Source organism: Aulostomus chinensis, chromosome 12 (assembly GCF_037954235.1).
Source record: "Aulostomus chinensis isolate RoL2024-O1b breed Wild chromosome 12, RoL_Achi_v1.0, whole genome shotgun sequence".
NCBI classification, from domain to species: Eukaryota; Metazoa; Chordata; class Actinopteri; order Syngnathiformes; family Aulostomidae; genus Aulostomus; species Aulostomus chinensis.
Genome location: NC_141331.1, coordinates 23,078,116 through 23,093,719, shown reverse-complemented (window position 1 = coordinate 23,093,719; position 15,604 = coordinate 23,078,116). Strand labels below are relative to the sequence as shown.

At 39.7% G+C, this 15,604-nt stretch overlaps 2 protein-coding genes across 4 annotated transcripts in view; one reads left to right on the top strand and one right to left on the bottom strand.

Annotated features, from left to right (window-relative positions):
• Positions 1-2,714, bottom strand: part of itprid2 (ITPR interacting domain containing 2) — a 68,497-nt gene extending 65,783 nt beyond the window's left edge. For both annotated transcript variants that reach the window (XM_086220822.1, XM_086220823.1), the window contains exon 1: positions 2,579-2,714. The gene's annotated coding sequence lies outside the window, so the exon portion shown is untranslated. The remainder of the gene's footprint in view (positions 1-2,578) is intronic.
• A 7,942-nt stretch (positions 2,715-10,656) lies between these two features.
• Positions 10,657-15,174, top strand: neurod1 (neuronal differentiation 1). Of its 2 annotated transcripts, none has more exons than XM_086219335.1 (4): positions 10,657-10,767; positions 11,986-12,222; positions 13,061-13,290; positions 14,059-15,173. In XM_086219335.1, exons 2-4 carry the CDS (start codon positions 11,996-11,998, stop codon positions 14,616-14,618), a joined length of 1,017 nt encoding a protein of 338 aa, XP_086075461.1. In that variant the 5' UTR covers positions 10,657-10,767; positions 11,986-11,995; the 3' UTR covers positions 14,619-15,173. The 2 variants fall into 2 exon arrangements, with proteins under 2 accessions (XP_086075461.1, XP_086075460.1); XM_086219334.1 differs by lacking the exon at positions 10,657-10,767 and adding an exon at positions 11,017-11,145 and having other exon boundaries at positions 14,059-15,174.
• Positions 15,175-15,604: the final 430 nt, after the last annotated feature.

Below are 15,604 nucleotides of genomic sequence, written 5' to 3'. Positions count from 1 at the left end.
AATCAGCCTCGTCCCCTCTTGATGTCTTTGGACTGTGGAGGAAGCCGGAGTACCAGAGAGAACCCACACAGACACAGGGAGAACATGCAAACTCCACACAGAAAGATACCACGCCTGAGCCGGGACTCGAACCCGGAACTTTCTTGCTGTGAGGCCACAGTGCTGACCACTGCACCACCGTGCAGCCTATATTTCTTATCATATTACTTAATTTATTGAATGAGATGCTGAAGACATTTTGTTGTTGATCCATGAGGTATCAATCAATAATCCAACTAATCTGACAACAGTTTACCAACTGGGAACCTGCTCATGTTTGCAACACTCATCTTAACAGAACAGACATCTGATCTTTACTAAGTGTCTTCTTAGTCTCTGTGTTCAGCCATGATTGCTTGTGCAGCAGGAGGGTTGAAGAGTTGCCTTTGCCACTTCGACCCTGATTCAATTCCTGAGCATTGGCTCAGTCCACTGAAATCTTAGCTTCCATTGAATCATACAAGCAGGAGTATGGGTCTTCACATACAGTGTCTCCTTGTTGACAATCCAAAAGACTGGGGATACATGATAATAAAGGCACATCCACAATATAGACAGATAATGGCCATTTTGAAAATACATCGGTACTTGTCAAGTGGCGAAAATTCGAATCGGCTCAGTTTTGCTCAAGTCTCTTCTTCTTTTATCATTAATGATGAGGAAACAAAAAACTATTTATGACGCATGGACTATTTAAAATTATTTTGGGGAAAAAACATGTACTTTCCAAATTCACAGTGTTTACATTTATACAGACGATAAAGTCACTGGAAAATAGCAGCTATCAGTTATAATCAATTATAACATAGTGGCAAAAAAATCTAACATTCATGTAGCTCACAATCTAACATTCATGTAGCTCACAATCTAACATTCATGTAGCTCACAATCTAACATTCATGTAGCTCACAATCTAACATTCATGTAGCTCACAATCTAACATTCACAGATTTGCCCACACATACAATCCAAAAGTGAATCCAAACAGAAGTAGTTGACTTAAAGTAGATGTCTCACTGTATCACAAAATTTCATGGTGATTTTGTGTAAAAAAAATTTTTTTTTTTTAACTCCCTCTGGTATAATAGAGTATCAATATCATAAAACATATGATGGCCACAAGTCATCACACACGTTCTTGATAGCAGTGCAAACATTGATCCAAATAAGAAACTCCTGGCTCTCACCATGAACTAAACAGTATCACTGGAACTGGGATAAAGTTTCAGAATAAACTTTTGATTCATATGTTAAAATTCCAGTGAAAATGCCAACACCCATACTCAGGATTTAACATGTTAAACTAGGGTTCCTCTGTAAAAGTACATATAATCTTTAAAATGTGCAAATTAACTTCAGCAGCAAGATATTGACTATATGAATATTTTACTTATTGTAGGGAGGACAGGTGATTATATGGCATGGCCATAATTTCAACAGCCATAGAGAAAGCAGTGGGGAGGAAATCCAAATAGCAAATATTTTTGGAGATAAATTATTTTCGTGGTTGGAATTGTCAGTTAGTATATATTTATGCAATCAACTGATTAATCAGCTAACTCACCATTTCAGAACCACACTAGAACACACTGAGAAAATAGTCTGAGATGAATCTCAATATTTCACAGAGGGAAAAACAAATACTTCTGCTGTACAAAAACACTGATGGTATTGTAGTTTTAGCTGTTCTGGTGAATCTGCTTGCAACTGAGGGAAAAGTGACAGCCCAGGAGTCGGAACTGTTTAGCTGAAGTCTCAAAGAGTAATTCTAGATATATATCCTGGATGATAATAAACAGCTTTATGTAGGTGCTAGACTTTTACTTTTTCATTTTATAAAATATCATATGTGGAGGTGGGGATATTATATTTGTTTGCTGATAAAAAAAAAAATAAGGGTCACATGATACCAAATTTAGCCTGGGTAATGCAGGAAGTGGGTATTATCATTTTTTAATTTAGGATGAAAAAAGATAATAATGTGAAATCATCTTTTGGTTTGGTCTCAACATCAGATGAAAAATGTCCAATTTCATCCTGAGGTAAGCAGTCCCAAGTTATTCAATTCCCAATTACATAAAACACAGAGAGAAGCTGAACATATTCACACTGCTCTCACATGGTTGGACTGTATCAACTCGTTTTAGCCGAACAGATAACATCCCAACAAAAGCATCCACATGATACCAAGCTTTAGTTTCTTCCGCAGAAAAGTGGAGTAAACAAACCAGTAAACTAGCAAGAAACCATCTGAGATGCTTTCTAACTGTCCAATTAACCTTCAATAGTTGAACTTCGAACATTTATTAACACATTTGCCACTTTAACAGACACAGGTAGCCTTTTAAAAACAGCGTTTGTCCTTAAGCGTTGTTTTAAAAATCTGCCTAACTTGTTAATCCTGTTTGCTTGTTGCCAGCAATGTTTGGCGACAAAGACTCCTAAGTATTATTAACGCATTTCACAGATAATTAGCGGGACTGTTCGAAGGTTCAATCGCAGGTTTGATACAAGTAATGTGCCCGGTACAGCCACTTACCATCATGTTTCTCCAGAGTTCGTGTCTCTACTCCCAAACTGTCAAACTTGTCCTGACTTTTCTGACACGCTCCAACATTCCTGCTTCCGCTTCCTGAACCAGCTGTGCTGCGTTGAGACAGCGGTGAAACTGTTCCCCCTACTGGGAAAGTACAATATTACAGAATCCAGAGGCCTCCGCCTCTTCCTCTCTTTGTTTTTTTTTAGTTTTTTTTTTTAGGTTTATTTGTGTATGGCAGACAACAACAACGTGGTTCTTTTCCGACTCTACGTGATGTGGATTTTTGTGGGATTTCTAAACTTGAAAAATAATTAAAAGTAAAAGTAAATAATAGTATTTATAGAAAATCTCTCTCTCACTCACAAACACACACACACACACACGTGTATGACATAAAATATCACATCTTTCCTTATGTGTGCTTTAGAATTGAAGAATTGATTGACTCATGTAGATTAGATGAAACCCCCCCCCCCCCCCCCACACACACACACGCATATATATATATATATATATATACACTGTATGTACCCCGCCTCTCGTCCGAAGGCTGCTGGGATAGGCTCCAGCCCTCCTGCAACACTTACGAGGATAAGCGGTAGACAATGGATGGATGGATATTGTTCCAAGACATGTCAGCACACATGAAGAGGATGGACAGAAACACCTGTCAGTAGAACTCAGTACACTTAAATAGCAGCATCAATCACATTCACCAAAAGGAACAATGACCAAATATGAATGCTTTACCTGATATTCTGTTTACCAATATATTACCAAGGAATGATCAAGAACAACCATAAATATGGATCCTTTGTAATATTTCAAATACCTCCATCTACGGTACAGCATCCTGCATATTTTATACAGTCCTGGTTTCATCCCTGACTTAAAGCACAACTCAGTAAAATTCTGAGGTATTAGGTGAGCGTTAGGGACGATTGTGAATGCTGAAATGCTTATTGAACTTACCAATCACCTATTTGTTCATTTTGCATCTTGCTGGTTGTGTAATTGAATAATTTGATTTGAATCCAAGGCCATTCTGACCAGCTGTTGCACAGCTTGATCAATACACATTGTTGGTCCATACAGAAAAACTGCAGATAAGAGTGATGGTGATCCTCCCTGCGAAAGCTCACTCCTACCAAGAAGACATGGGTTCTCCTTCTTCTCATATTTTTTACTGCTATATCTGTCTTTACATTTGTAGGTATTATTGTCTTAAGCCCCAAGCCCCCATGTCTGAACACATCTATCTCCACAACCACAAGGGCCAAATCAGTAACCTTGTTTTAAAACAAGAAGAAGAAGAAAAAAATTAACATTGCGGTAACTCAAATGATTTTATCTTTATGGCGTTTACTGAATGTTGTTATTGACTGTGGAGAACATTATTTCAGTCACATGTATGCCAAGTTTGTATTATGTGGGTGACAAAGAACTTGACCTGGCCTCTAGAGATCTCGTGCTTCAGGTCTTGAAGCTCCTCCCGTTCTTGTGCTGCCATGACCCTTTTAGAGAGTCTTTCTTTGCCAATGTTAAGACTTTTCAGTGTCAGCAACTTTCTCTGTCTGCTGATGATTCATTCCATGGTGGGGCACCGTCTTCCAAATTTTCTTTTGTTCCTCACTGCCAACTCTCTTCTACTGTCTGAGTCATTCTCTTAGGAATTTATTTTACCAACAAATTCATAGAGGCTCCTTGTGTCATCATGGATCATGGTTCTGTGTACAAGTCCTGGCTTGAGCACGGGGTCTTTCTGTGTTGAGTCTCCATGTTCTCCCCGTGCCTGTGGGGGTTCTCTCTGGATACTCCAGCTTTCACCCACAGTCAAAAGACATCAAGAGGGGACTAAATTAATCGGATACTTTAAATTGACCATAGGCGTGAGTTGAATGGTTGTCGATATGTGTTGGTGGTCTGTCTCTATGTGTTGACCCAGCGATGGACTGGTGACCTGTCCAGGGTGAACCCTGCCTCTCACCCAAAGGCAGCTGGGATAGGCTCCAGCCCCCCTGTGACCCTTACTAGGGTAAGAGGTAGAAAATGGATGGATGGATGGATGGGTCCTATTCCTATCATTAAGCAGGCTTCTGATCATGTCATTAGCTTTTTATTGTTGCATTTCGTCGTGTCACAGATTTTGTGTCCTCTATCCATCCATCCATTTTCTACCACTTATTCTGTTAAGGGTCTTGGGGGGGCTGGAGCCTATCCCAGTGGCCTTCAGGCGTGAGGTGGGGTTCACCCTAGATGGGTCACCAGTCCATCGCAGGGTTCAGGGGTTGTTCCTTTTACTTTGGTACCATAACATACAATTGCCTTGTAGCTTTGTAAAATTATATGTATACTCCTGAAGACACCAAAGTGTCTGAGGGATGTGTTGGTTGTCGTTACATGGTTTGTTACTACTACAAGGACTCACTTGTATTTTCCAAGCCAGGAGTCAGCAATGAGGGCTCCCAGGATGGGTGTGAAGTAGCAGAGGCTGCTGAAGGCATGGTAGACAGCAGTGGAGAGGTCCTTGTCCCAGTGCAGGTAGGTGAGGAAGTAAAGAGTCAGCACCGCTGGGAGAAGACACACAAGCAAGAGCAGCGAGTCAGTGCTCGAATACCACATTTAAGGAAAGAACACTTCCTACCCTGTTTGCATCAAAGTCTTTAAATGCTGCATAGTCAAAGCATTCACTCAAGCCCCATCAATTTCACTCAGTCAGTTTGTATTTATCAGGTATTTATGTCTACATGGAGATAAATCTACCACATGAAACAACAAAAAGGAGCTGCAATATATAAAGAGATAAAATAAGAGACAAAATATGAATTACTCGTGTAAATTAAAATGAATCAAACCCTAAAACTACAGAAGGAAAACATTGTATAACTTAAATGAATGAAATGAATTCCTCCGTCAAACAATCTCATCAAATGTCTCCTCAGATATGAGGATTTGCTGCTTTTCTCTGTTTTATTCATTGAAAATTAAATACTTTGGGATTTTTGTTGTTGTTGTTGTTTAAGGGCGGCACAGTAGTGCAGTGGTCAGCACTGTCGGCTCACAGCAAGAGGGTTCCGGGTTTGAGCCCCAGCTGCAGCATGGGGTCTTTCTGTGTGAGTCTCCATGTTCTCCCTGTTCCTGCGTGGGTTCTCTCTGGTACTCCGGCTTCTTCCCACAGTCCAAAGACATCAAGAGGGGACCAGGTTAATCCAGACTCTAAATTGACCGTAGGTGTGAATGGTTGTCTGTCTATATGTGTTGGCCCTGCCATGGACTGGTGACCCATCCAGGGGTGAACCCCACGTCTCACCCGAATGGCGCTGGAATAGGCTCCAGCCTTAACAGGATAAGCAGAAGAAAATGGATGGATGGATGGATGGACTGTTCGTTAGACAAAACAAACTTAACAAAACTTTGAAATTATCACTTCAGTGTTTTTGAAATTTGTGACAACATTTTTGGACATTTACAGATAATGTTAGTCATCAGTCATGCTAAGGAGGGGGGCAGATTGTTTTTCATTGTCTTTAACATGAGATATAAAGCCATTTTTCTACCATGAATATGTGTAGGACTTCATGTGTATCCGGATAAAAGTTTTGATCAAAGTGATGTCAATTCAATCAATCTTCAGTTCAGACTAGTATCCTGGAATCCCCCCCCAAAAAATGTTGTAATGGTTCTAGAAAAAAATATCCACCTGAGTGTTTCAGCAGCATACCTGATTGTTCAAGGTTCATGTATAATTTTACAAATAAATGTCACAACTTCTCCATGATTGTGAGTAAAATTTTCTGCAATTTATTTCATCATCAGTCAAATCAGTGTTACGATTAATTGATCGTTTTTTCTGAAAAACTGTCAAGAAAATGGAACAGTGATGTGTTCAATAGCTTCTTGTGTCCATCCAACAGTCCAAAACACAAGAGAAAAAGCAGACACTCCTGATGTTTAAGAATCTGGAACCAGCTAAAGTTTGACAGACCATCCATCCATCCATTTTCTTCTACTTATTCTGTTAAGGGTCGCACGGGGGCTGGAGCCTATCCCAGCAGCTGGTTCACCCCGGACAGGTCACCAGTCCATCGCAGAGCCAACACATACAGATAGACAACCATTCACACTCACAGCCACGCCTACGGACAATTTAGAGTATCCAATCAGCCTTGTCCCTTCTTGATGTCTTTGGACTGTGGGAGGAAGCTGGAGTACCAGAGAGAACCCACGCAGGCACAGGGAGAACATGAGGACTCCACACAGAAAGATCCCGTGCTCGAGCCGGGCTTGAACCCAGAACCCTCTTGCTGTGAGGGGACAGTGCTCGATGTGTCCTCTCTCAGCTTATTATTATACCCACTATTACCTATTAGTGAGCTCCATAATCACAAAAATATTTGTATTCATTTTCAAGTTCTCTGGAGAAAATATTGACATGCTACTTTCTTGACATATCAGTCTCACTTAATGACAATTCCCTTTTTTACAGTTTGACAAAATAGTTTTAATTGTGAATGACTGTACTGGGGCAACCCGCCTTTTTATCTGGAGTATCTATATATAACCACTAGATGGAAACCAAACACCATGATATATGGTCGTTCTACCTCCCTAATCTTGCTGGTCCAGCAGCAACCAGTGACAGATGAAAAGAATCTGTCTTTCAATAGAGTTTGGCTTCTGTGGAAAAATGTCATTATTCATGTTCTCTTTTCTTATGGTGTGTGTATGTCATGAAATCAAAAAAGTCCAAATAAACAGCATAATAAATAGGATTGAACAAATAACATAACATTATAAAATAGATAGAAAAAACACATACTCCAACAAAAGCAAGTAGAAAAAAATGCGATAAGTGGCAATTGCGTAAAATATTCAGTCGTACTTAACCTCTGATTCATAAGCAGTCAACTGATTATGAATATTTCATCACAAAACATCCTGAAATTTATCTGCAAGCACATAACAAGGCCTCTGTGTTGCCAAACAGGTGAGTGTGATTGAAGAAATGATCAATGTTTTGGTCTGACTGTGATGAAACAGGGAGATAGAAGCGAGAGCATGTCACAGACTACATGAGATTATCACACGAATGAAACTTTCTGAATCTATGACTTCGGAAAACAAGTTGACCGTGAAAAATGCGACAGAAGTGGAACAAATATGCTGAAGTGATGCACAAGCGATGCTGAAGTGTTTTCGTGAGGATAGTTTTTTTCCTTCTCAAGATATAAGGCCATGAAGATCAAAGCCTCGTTGGAATATGTTTAATATTAATGGGTGTTGCCAATTGGCCAACAGGCTCCTATCGCAGAAAAATACAATTTAATGTCATGCCATCCAGCAAGGTACTGCACTGGCTAATCACGTGCATGCAAGGGCTACATTACAAAGCTTAAAGGGTACATGCAAACACATGTTCCTGGGTAATGGATTTGAAACATGAACATCCTAGGGAGAGGGTTTTCTATGGAGTTTCTCCTCAGTCCATGTGAGGGTCTGAGGGCAGAGGATGTTGTTAAGATGCCATGTGAAGCCCTTTCAGACAAACTGGTGGTGGAAACGGGCTCTACAAATAAAATTGCCTTGCCTTGCCTTGCCTAGTTGACTATTAACTTTGTGACCATCAAAAAAAGACTAAAAATAGATTAAAGAATCTGCTATAATAGCTTTTTAGAGAGGTAAAACCCTCTCTTTGATTGTGAAAACCACTGGGGAGTTGTTTTCAGTATTCCTCTGACTGAAAAAGTATCTAGCCCCACCACAAGGGAAAATTAAACTGACAAAGACTCAAAAAGTCACTTGTGTTCATCTTGAATCCCTTGAACACTCAAAATAGTTTGGAATCAACAAATCATTACAATCTTTGAGCAAGGCCTCAAAAATGCTTGACGTACCTCAGGTACAAGGAAGTTGCATAGAAAAAAATGTTGCTGCTGTCTTTTTTTTCGGTTTCTGTCATAACCGTTTCTATGGGGTGGCCAGCTAAACAAAAAAATTCAAGAGATAGCAAAAACTCTTACAATCTAAACTGTGTTTGGATGCAATATCTGAACAAAGTCATGCACACTTACGACAAATCGAAGATATTAATGACTTCTTTTAGAGAGAAACTTGTGAATCGGATGGACTGGCGACCTGTCCAGGGTGAACCCCGCCTCTCATCCAAAGGCTGCTGGGATAGGCTCCAGCCCCCCTGCGACCCTTAACAGGATAAGTGGAAGAAAATGGATGGATGGATGGAAGGATGGATGGATGGATGGATGGATGGATGGATGGACGGATGGATGGAAACTCGTAACTCGGCCAGATTGACAGAATCACAACAGAAAGGTTAATGGATCATTTTACTTCCTTCAGGCCTCAAATAAAACAAGAGACAAGTCAATATTCCACTCTTGTTTTTTGTGATTTTGTTGTTAGTTATAAACTGTTTTATAGGAATGCTGCTTCATTTTGAAGGGGTAAAAAACAAAAAAGCTCTAAACAAGAAAAGGAAACAGACTAACCAAAAATATTTCTCTTGCAATTGTAAATTTGTCTTTCATATCTTTTGTGTTCGTGTGTGTGTGTGTGTTTGAATGCACAATTTCTCATGATTGTGTGGGTGCATTGACTCCTTACCAGTTGCTTCCTTCGTGTAAATAAGGTAATCTGACTCCCCCACACAACCTGCAGTATAGAATGATGATTCATATGCAACAGACCATAACTACACTGTTTGTTCTCTTTGCTTTAAATACAGAAGTACTATTTGAAAAATGACAATGATGCTCATTTAAACTTTTCAAGACTGTCATAGTTGGGTCACATTAAATGCTTACTTGTCTTTTTTTTTTTTTATAATTCACTGAGAAAATGAAATCTGAAGTAGTTAATGTTCCATATTAAATTGTCCCCTGCCTGAACAACAGCTTGGAAGATTGATTGATTTTGTGTTAACCATTAGCTGTCAGAAGATTCACACTAATGGTCAGACTCATGCAGGCACTCTAAAGTTGCCCAGTAACCTCCTAGTAACCGTTTCATTATCACCATAGAAACTCCGTCACTGGAGAACAGTCATGTCTAAAGTCCACTTATTCTTTCCTACTTGTCAGAAGTGATGAAGAGATGGATGTTGACTACAAAGAAAATCCTCAACCACTGTAAAAGCCCCACCAACTTAATTTATCTTTTGATACATCACTCAGAGGCTGTAAGCAATCAGGAAACAAGTCTTAAGGTGTCTTAGGTCAGGACTTAAAGCTAAATGCTAACATAACCTTGCTAATATGCATTACACCAACAATTTTACCATGCAAGCTTTTGTGTTAATCATGTCTGAGATCCTAATTTAGCACTACGTGTTCATATTCATCACCTCATCTCATCTTGTTTTTCATGGCAGCGCTGACTGTCACTATGCCTACTAATCACCTTATTAGCTGGGCCTCACCATCTGTCTGAATAAACAAATGATTGACCATCCAAAATCCTGCAATGCACAAAAAAAGCATCATCAACAGCACTGTTGGAAGTTAACACAAGCTCATCCCAACTGAAACACGCTTGTTGAAAATATTGCCATTTTTAATTTGGCTATCTGTGAGCTACTTGATGACTTAGCTGTGGATATTCTTTTGAATTAAAATCGTGGGACTGCACTATACTTTGACTCATTTGGCTCCAATCAGGGCATCATTCTTTAACTTAACCCACCAAATTTATTTTTTGAATATTACTTGGGGAAATTCTGCAAAGAAAACCTGATACTTTGACTGAAATGCATACATACAGATGTATGGTAGGCTACTTCTCACACCTCAGGTCGAGCACGGCCGTAAAAATCACACCTTCATCAGCATTGTAATGTTTGCGCATGCGTCTGTGCATGTGTGCATGTCGACAGATGGTCGAATTCTCCTCACAAAGAAAGACTTTGGATGATAGCGATGGAAGATCTGTCACGTGATCCCCGGCCGTTTTAATGACGTAGGGACCATATGGCGCGTGCCGAGAAGGCGGGGCCTCGATATGCTAATTTCCCCCCACACACACACACACGCACACGCACACGCACACACTATAAAGTCTACATCCGTCCACACACACACTTCAGACAACTAGGACTAGTTCACGCACAGCCGCGCTCAGATACTGGAGGAACGCGGTATGCGGGCAATCTGAACTACATCGAATTATTACAACAGGTAGGACTTTAACAATTGTTTAATCGAACTGCTTTCAGAGTAGCTCCTGAACCGCTGTGTGATCGTTAGGCCCCTGTTTGGCCATCTAACATTAAAATAAATAAATAAATAAATAAATAATAAATAAAGGAATAGCCTTTTAGAATGACTGGAGTCATCAACTTTAATTACTGAGCAGCTTGTTTCATATAACCAAACAGAATCAGCTGCGCCTCAGATAAGGAGCATTCTTTTTAAATTTGTTTTCATTTTATTTTTCTCAATTTGAACATCTATAAGTTGATTCCACGAAATGAAAAGTACCGGTGCTCAATATGATGTTTTGGAACATTTTTTGGTCGTTCACTCATCTCCACCCGTCGGTCTATTCAATCAAAGGTACCATTTGTCTTCTTCTTCTTCTTCTTCTTCTTCTTCTAATTATTATTATTATTATTATTATTATTATTATTATTATTATTATTATTATTATTATTATTTTTGAGTGTGGTATTCGAACACTACTGTCAGTGTCTCATGACAATATGAGGTGCTCTGCTCCAATTTTCTGTGTTTTCACTGGTGGCACAAAACGCATCGATAAAGTTTGTCACTTATAAGAACGCGTTTGAATTGAAGTTTGAGTTTAGTGGATTAACTAACCCACGCAAATCCGAGCAATTGTACTGAATCAAGATAAGTGGGCAGCAATGAAGGACAGACTGTTTTTCCAAAGGCCAAAAAAAATAAAAAAATCATCGTTTATAAATTAGGGATTAAAATTAAAAATTGTGGATTAGAAAATACAGTTTTAGATTTCGTCTAAAATGGACCGAAAAGTCTAAATAACTATTTTGGGCAATGCATTGATTTAAGATGCGAGAACTCGTGACATCTCATTTAGATATCAGTAATCTATTTTATAGCCTATGTTTAAGTCCTGCAGTATTTTGTTAATTACCATTTTGAAAAATTAACGTTAATTTAAAATAAAAAAACGAAGACGGGCAAAATGTTAATTTGGCTTTTATTTAAGTCAGAGTAACAATCAATCACTTTTGTACGATTTGAAAATCTGTTATCCTAACCCTCAAATATGAAAAAAAAACTTTTTTAATTAATAAACATTAATAAAAAAGAATTACATGTTAATATTGTTTTATTTCAGTTGTGCCAGATAAAAAAAAATGGCAATCCGGAGTGTTGAATATGTTTCTTTTGCTATCGTTGCTGAAACAGAATCGACATCATGACCAGGTCTGTGCGGGAAGAGCAGTCAGGGGACTCGGAGGATCAACGGGAACTGTGCAGCCCCGCAGGAGGAGGGGGTGAGGAGGAGGACCATCGGCTGGAGGAAGAGGAAGACGAGGAAGATGAGGATGAAGAGGAGGAGGAGGAAGAGGAAGAGGATGGGGAAAACAAACCCAAGAGGAGAGGACCGAAGAAAAAGAAAATGACAAAGGCTCGTCTGCAGAGGTGAGACACTTCGTGAATTAAACCAAGATTTAACATTTGTCCGATAGGTGGGGCCAGCCGCCAAACAAGAGTTTCAATCATTTGCAAGATAATTTTCTATGCTGTTGACATCCACAAAAGCAGTGATGTGGTTTATGATCTGCGTCATAACACATAAATGTCTACTGTAACAGCTTTACTGGATGCCGAACTGATTAACAGTTTCTAGCATGATAAAGTATTTCAGTGTTTCATCCCTGAAAATTTCATGTAGCCATCTCCTTTACTTATACTTCAAAAGCCTTTACTACATTCCAACTGTATCCCAGCAGGTACTTGGCCACAAAGTCCAGTGGTATTGACATCAGTTCTTTTGCAGGGTTTATGCTGTGCGATGAACACAAAACATCTTCATAGTAACTGGCTATGTGAAATTGTTTTTTTTAGCATTGTTTGATATTGTGCTGGTTTTAAGTACAGCGTTGGAATTCGATGTCAGTAATTGGATTTTTAACGTCCCGTGCCAGCAGGAATTATTCTCGCTTTATAGTGTTAGTTGCCATAGTGATTCTCTGCCACTGGACAAACTAGAAGGTTTATGTTCCTTTGTAATGCGACAACTTAAATCTTCAGATTGTCCTCCACAAATCTGGCTGTAATTTCCATCCATTGCTACAAAATAAAAAATGTTGATTACTTTCTGAGGTACAGTAAATTCAAATTCTCTATCCTTTCATCTTTATTTACTATGCTGGGTGCTAAGAGTTGGAAGTACTTTCACATTCATTCACTCAGAAGTGACTCAGATACAGGACTTGGATTTTACTGTTAAGAATAAACCCCCTTTGTGTTTCTGCAGGTTTAAGATCCGTCGAATGAAAGCAAATGCCCGTGAGAGGAACCGCATGCACGGGCTGAATGATGCCCTAGAGAGTCTTCGGAAAGTTGTTCCTTGTTACTCCAAAACTCAGAAACTGTCCAAGATCGAGACACTTCGCCTTGCAAAGAATTACATATGGGCCCTGAGTGAAATCCTGCGTTCTGGCAAAGCACCTGACCTGATGAGCTTCGTCCAGGCACTTTGCAAAGGTAAGGTTTACATTATAGCATCAGACTGGACTGGATTCATATTAACAGTGTACATGTATGACTGCAGGAAGGGAAGGCTATATAACGTTGTTAAATAGTTTTCAGTAGCAGCCCCTGTTCTACTGGTGCTAGCAGGTTCTACATCAAAGGGAGTACAAATAAAGCAGTTTATATTGAACATATGAACCTGAACTAAGTCACTGGCTCTGTTTTGCCTACATCTTTGCTCTTGGTCAAAATTATTTCAGTAACCTTTCTATTTTGTTTAGTGTATAAAAAACAAACCGCTGAGTCCTGCAACAACTACCTGACAATGGAACCCAAATATAACACACGTCCCAAACTTCATTTTATCAGTCTGTATCGAATGGATTATATTTGGTTGGATATATTTATACAGTGAGGGGTCCGTAAAGTTGTGACATTCTCAACATGATGATGTCCTAATTAAGCATGTTGAGTTGCGTTAAGCCCAGTCTATAAAAAATAGAAACAGTTTGCAGTTTAAAACCTGGCTTCCTGTTGTCAGGGACAGTGGTACCAAAATGAAGCCCTAACTGACGATACGAAACAGTTCTTGAAATTTAGAAACAGTTAGTAACTTGCATGTCTTACATGGCAGGCCATGTCAGGTGTTAACATATATGTAGTAACATGTACAGGCACTTATGAAAAGTTATGGATGTGAGTCATATTCATGTCAACGCCATTTATTGACAGCCACAAGTTTGGTATAGTTGATCAGTCCCGATTACTGTCTGCACACAGGTCTGTCTCAGCCAACCACTAACCTGGTGGCAGGATGCCTGCAGCTGAACCCTCGGACCTTTCTGCCTGAACAAACGCCAGACCTACCTGTTCACCTCCCCCCCGCTGGTGCCACTGTCTACCCTGGACACTTTTCCTACCAGAGCCCAGGGCTGACAGCAGGTCTGCCCAGTCCACCCTATGGCACGATGGAGCCCTCTCACATTTTCCACCCGGTCAAAGGTCAACCTTATGGCCCACTGGAGCCCTTCTTTGAAGGTGTCTTGGTGTCAGATGGCCCAGCATTTGACCCACCTCTCAGTCCACCCCTCAGCATCAATGGGAACTTCTCTTCATCATTCAAACATGAGGCCATCACAGCCTCTGACTACGACAAGAGCTTCTCCTTCAGTGTGCAGTATGGTGGAGGAACCGGGGGACACGGCACCATCTACAGTGGGGGAGGGTCCAACCCGCGGTGCAGTGAACTGCAAGTGGACGGGCTGATGGGCTTTGATGGACACTCACACCATGAGCGGCTGATGAATGCCCAGCTGAATGCCATCTTTCACGACTCCTGAGGAAGAGGAGGATGAAAGACAGAGTGATAGAAAGAGAGGCACACCGTTAAATGAGAGCCAGACAGTTGTGTGTATATCTATCGTTCATAGCTGTCTTTTCTCTCCTTTTTTTCCACTTTCGATCTGCGTCAGGCTTTGGGACTTCCTCAGTGTGGTCAAGAGGACAGAAATGTCAATGGTGATGTCAGATTGATGATGTAAACTTATTTGTAGCGCTTCACTGCAGAAGAGGCTTTCTGAATGTCTCATTTTACTGTAATTTAAAATTAATCACCAATTGAAGGCAATAATCTGGAGGAAACTATGCAATTTTGTTAAAACCTGAGCTAAGCTGATAATTCCAAATGTTGAAAGAATGAAGATTTCTCTATTTTTGGGTCAGTATGTGCTGTGGCATCAGGTCAGAGTGATCATGTTGTTTTTACTTTTTGCTTTTTATAATGTTCCTGTAGCATTCTGTTAGCATTTATTGTGACTATGGTTCATATTTTATAAAATAGATGTTTATAAATGCCTTTTATTAAAGGGAATTCAATGTGATTCACACAAATGACTCAGTTTATCTGCTGCTGCAATCACAGAACATGACATCTCCATTAAGACTATTCCACAGTCCTCTTTCAACTTTTCATCTACTTTATTCAAAGTTATACTTTATTTACACTTGAATACACACTTCAAACACATATGATCAAATCTTGACAATGCCAGATATCTGACTCATGAAAAACCCCTTCGGTTTTGGTGATGCTAACAGAAAAGCACATTAGTTAATGAATAAAATTATAGCTTTTTACTCGCATTTCAGAACAGAAAAGTTAGTTTCATGGTTGAGGGTTTGGCTTGATTAATTTATGACTTCTCAGACAAGCCCAGTGAACAGGCTCAAATTTAGGTACAAAGGTGAATTCAGGATGAAATTCCTCATTACTATTCAAAATGGTAAAAAGTATAGCTCACTGAAAATGAAAGCGTCCACACAGAAG

Excerpts from the sequence above, each read along its gene's own strand:
- neurod1 (XM_086219334.1), top strand. The coding sequence starts at position 11,060 with ATGAAAAGTACCGGTGCTCAATATGATGTTTTGGAACATTTTTTGGTC. Across the intron at positions 11,146-11,985 it reads GTCGGTCTATTCAATCAAAG|AATCGACATCATGACCAGGT; the intron begins GTACCATTTGTC and ends TTGCTGAAACAG. Across the intron at positions 12,223-13,060 it reads ACAAAGGCTCGTCTGCAGAG|GTTTAAGATCCGTCGAATGA; the intron begins GTGAGACACTTC and ends GTGTTTCTGCAG.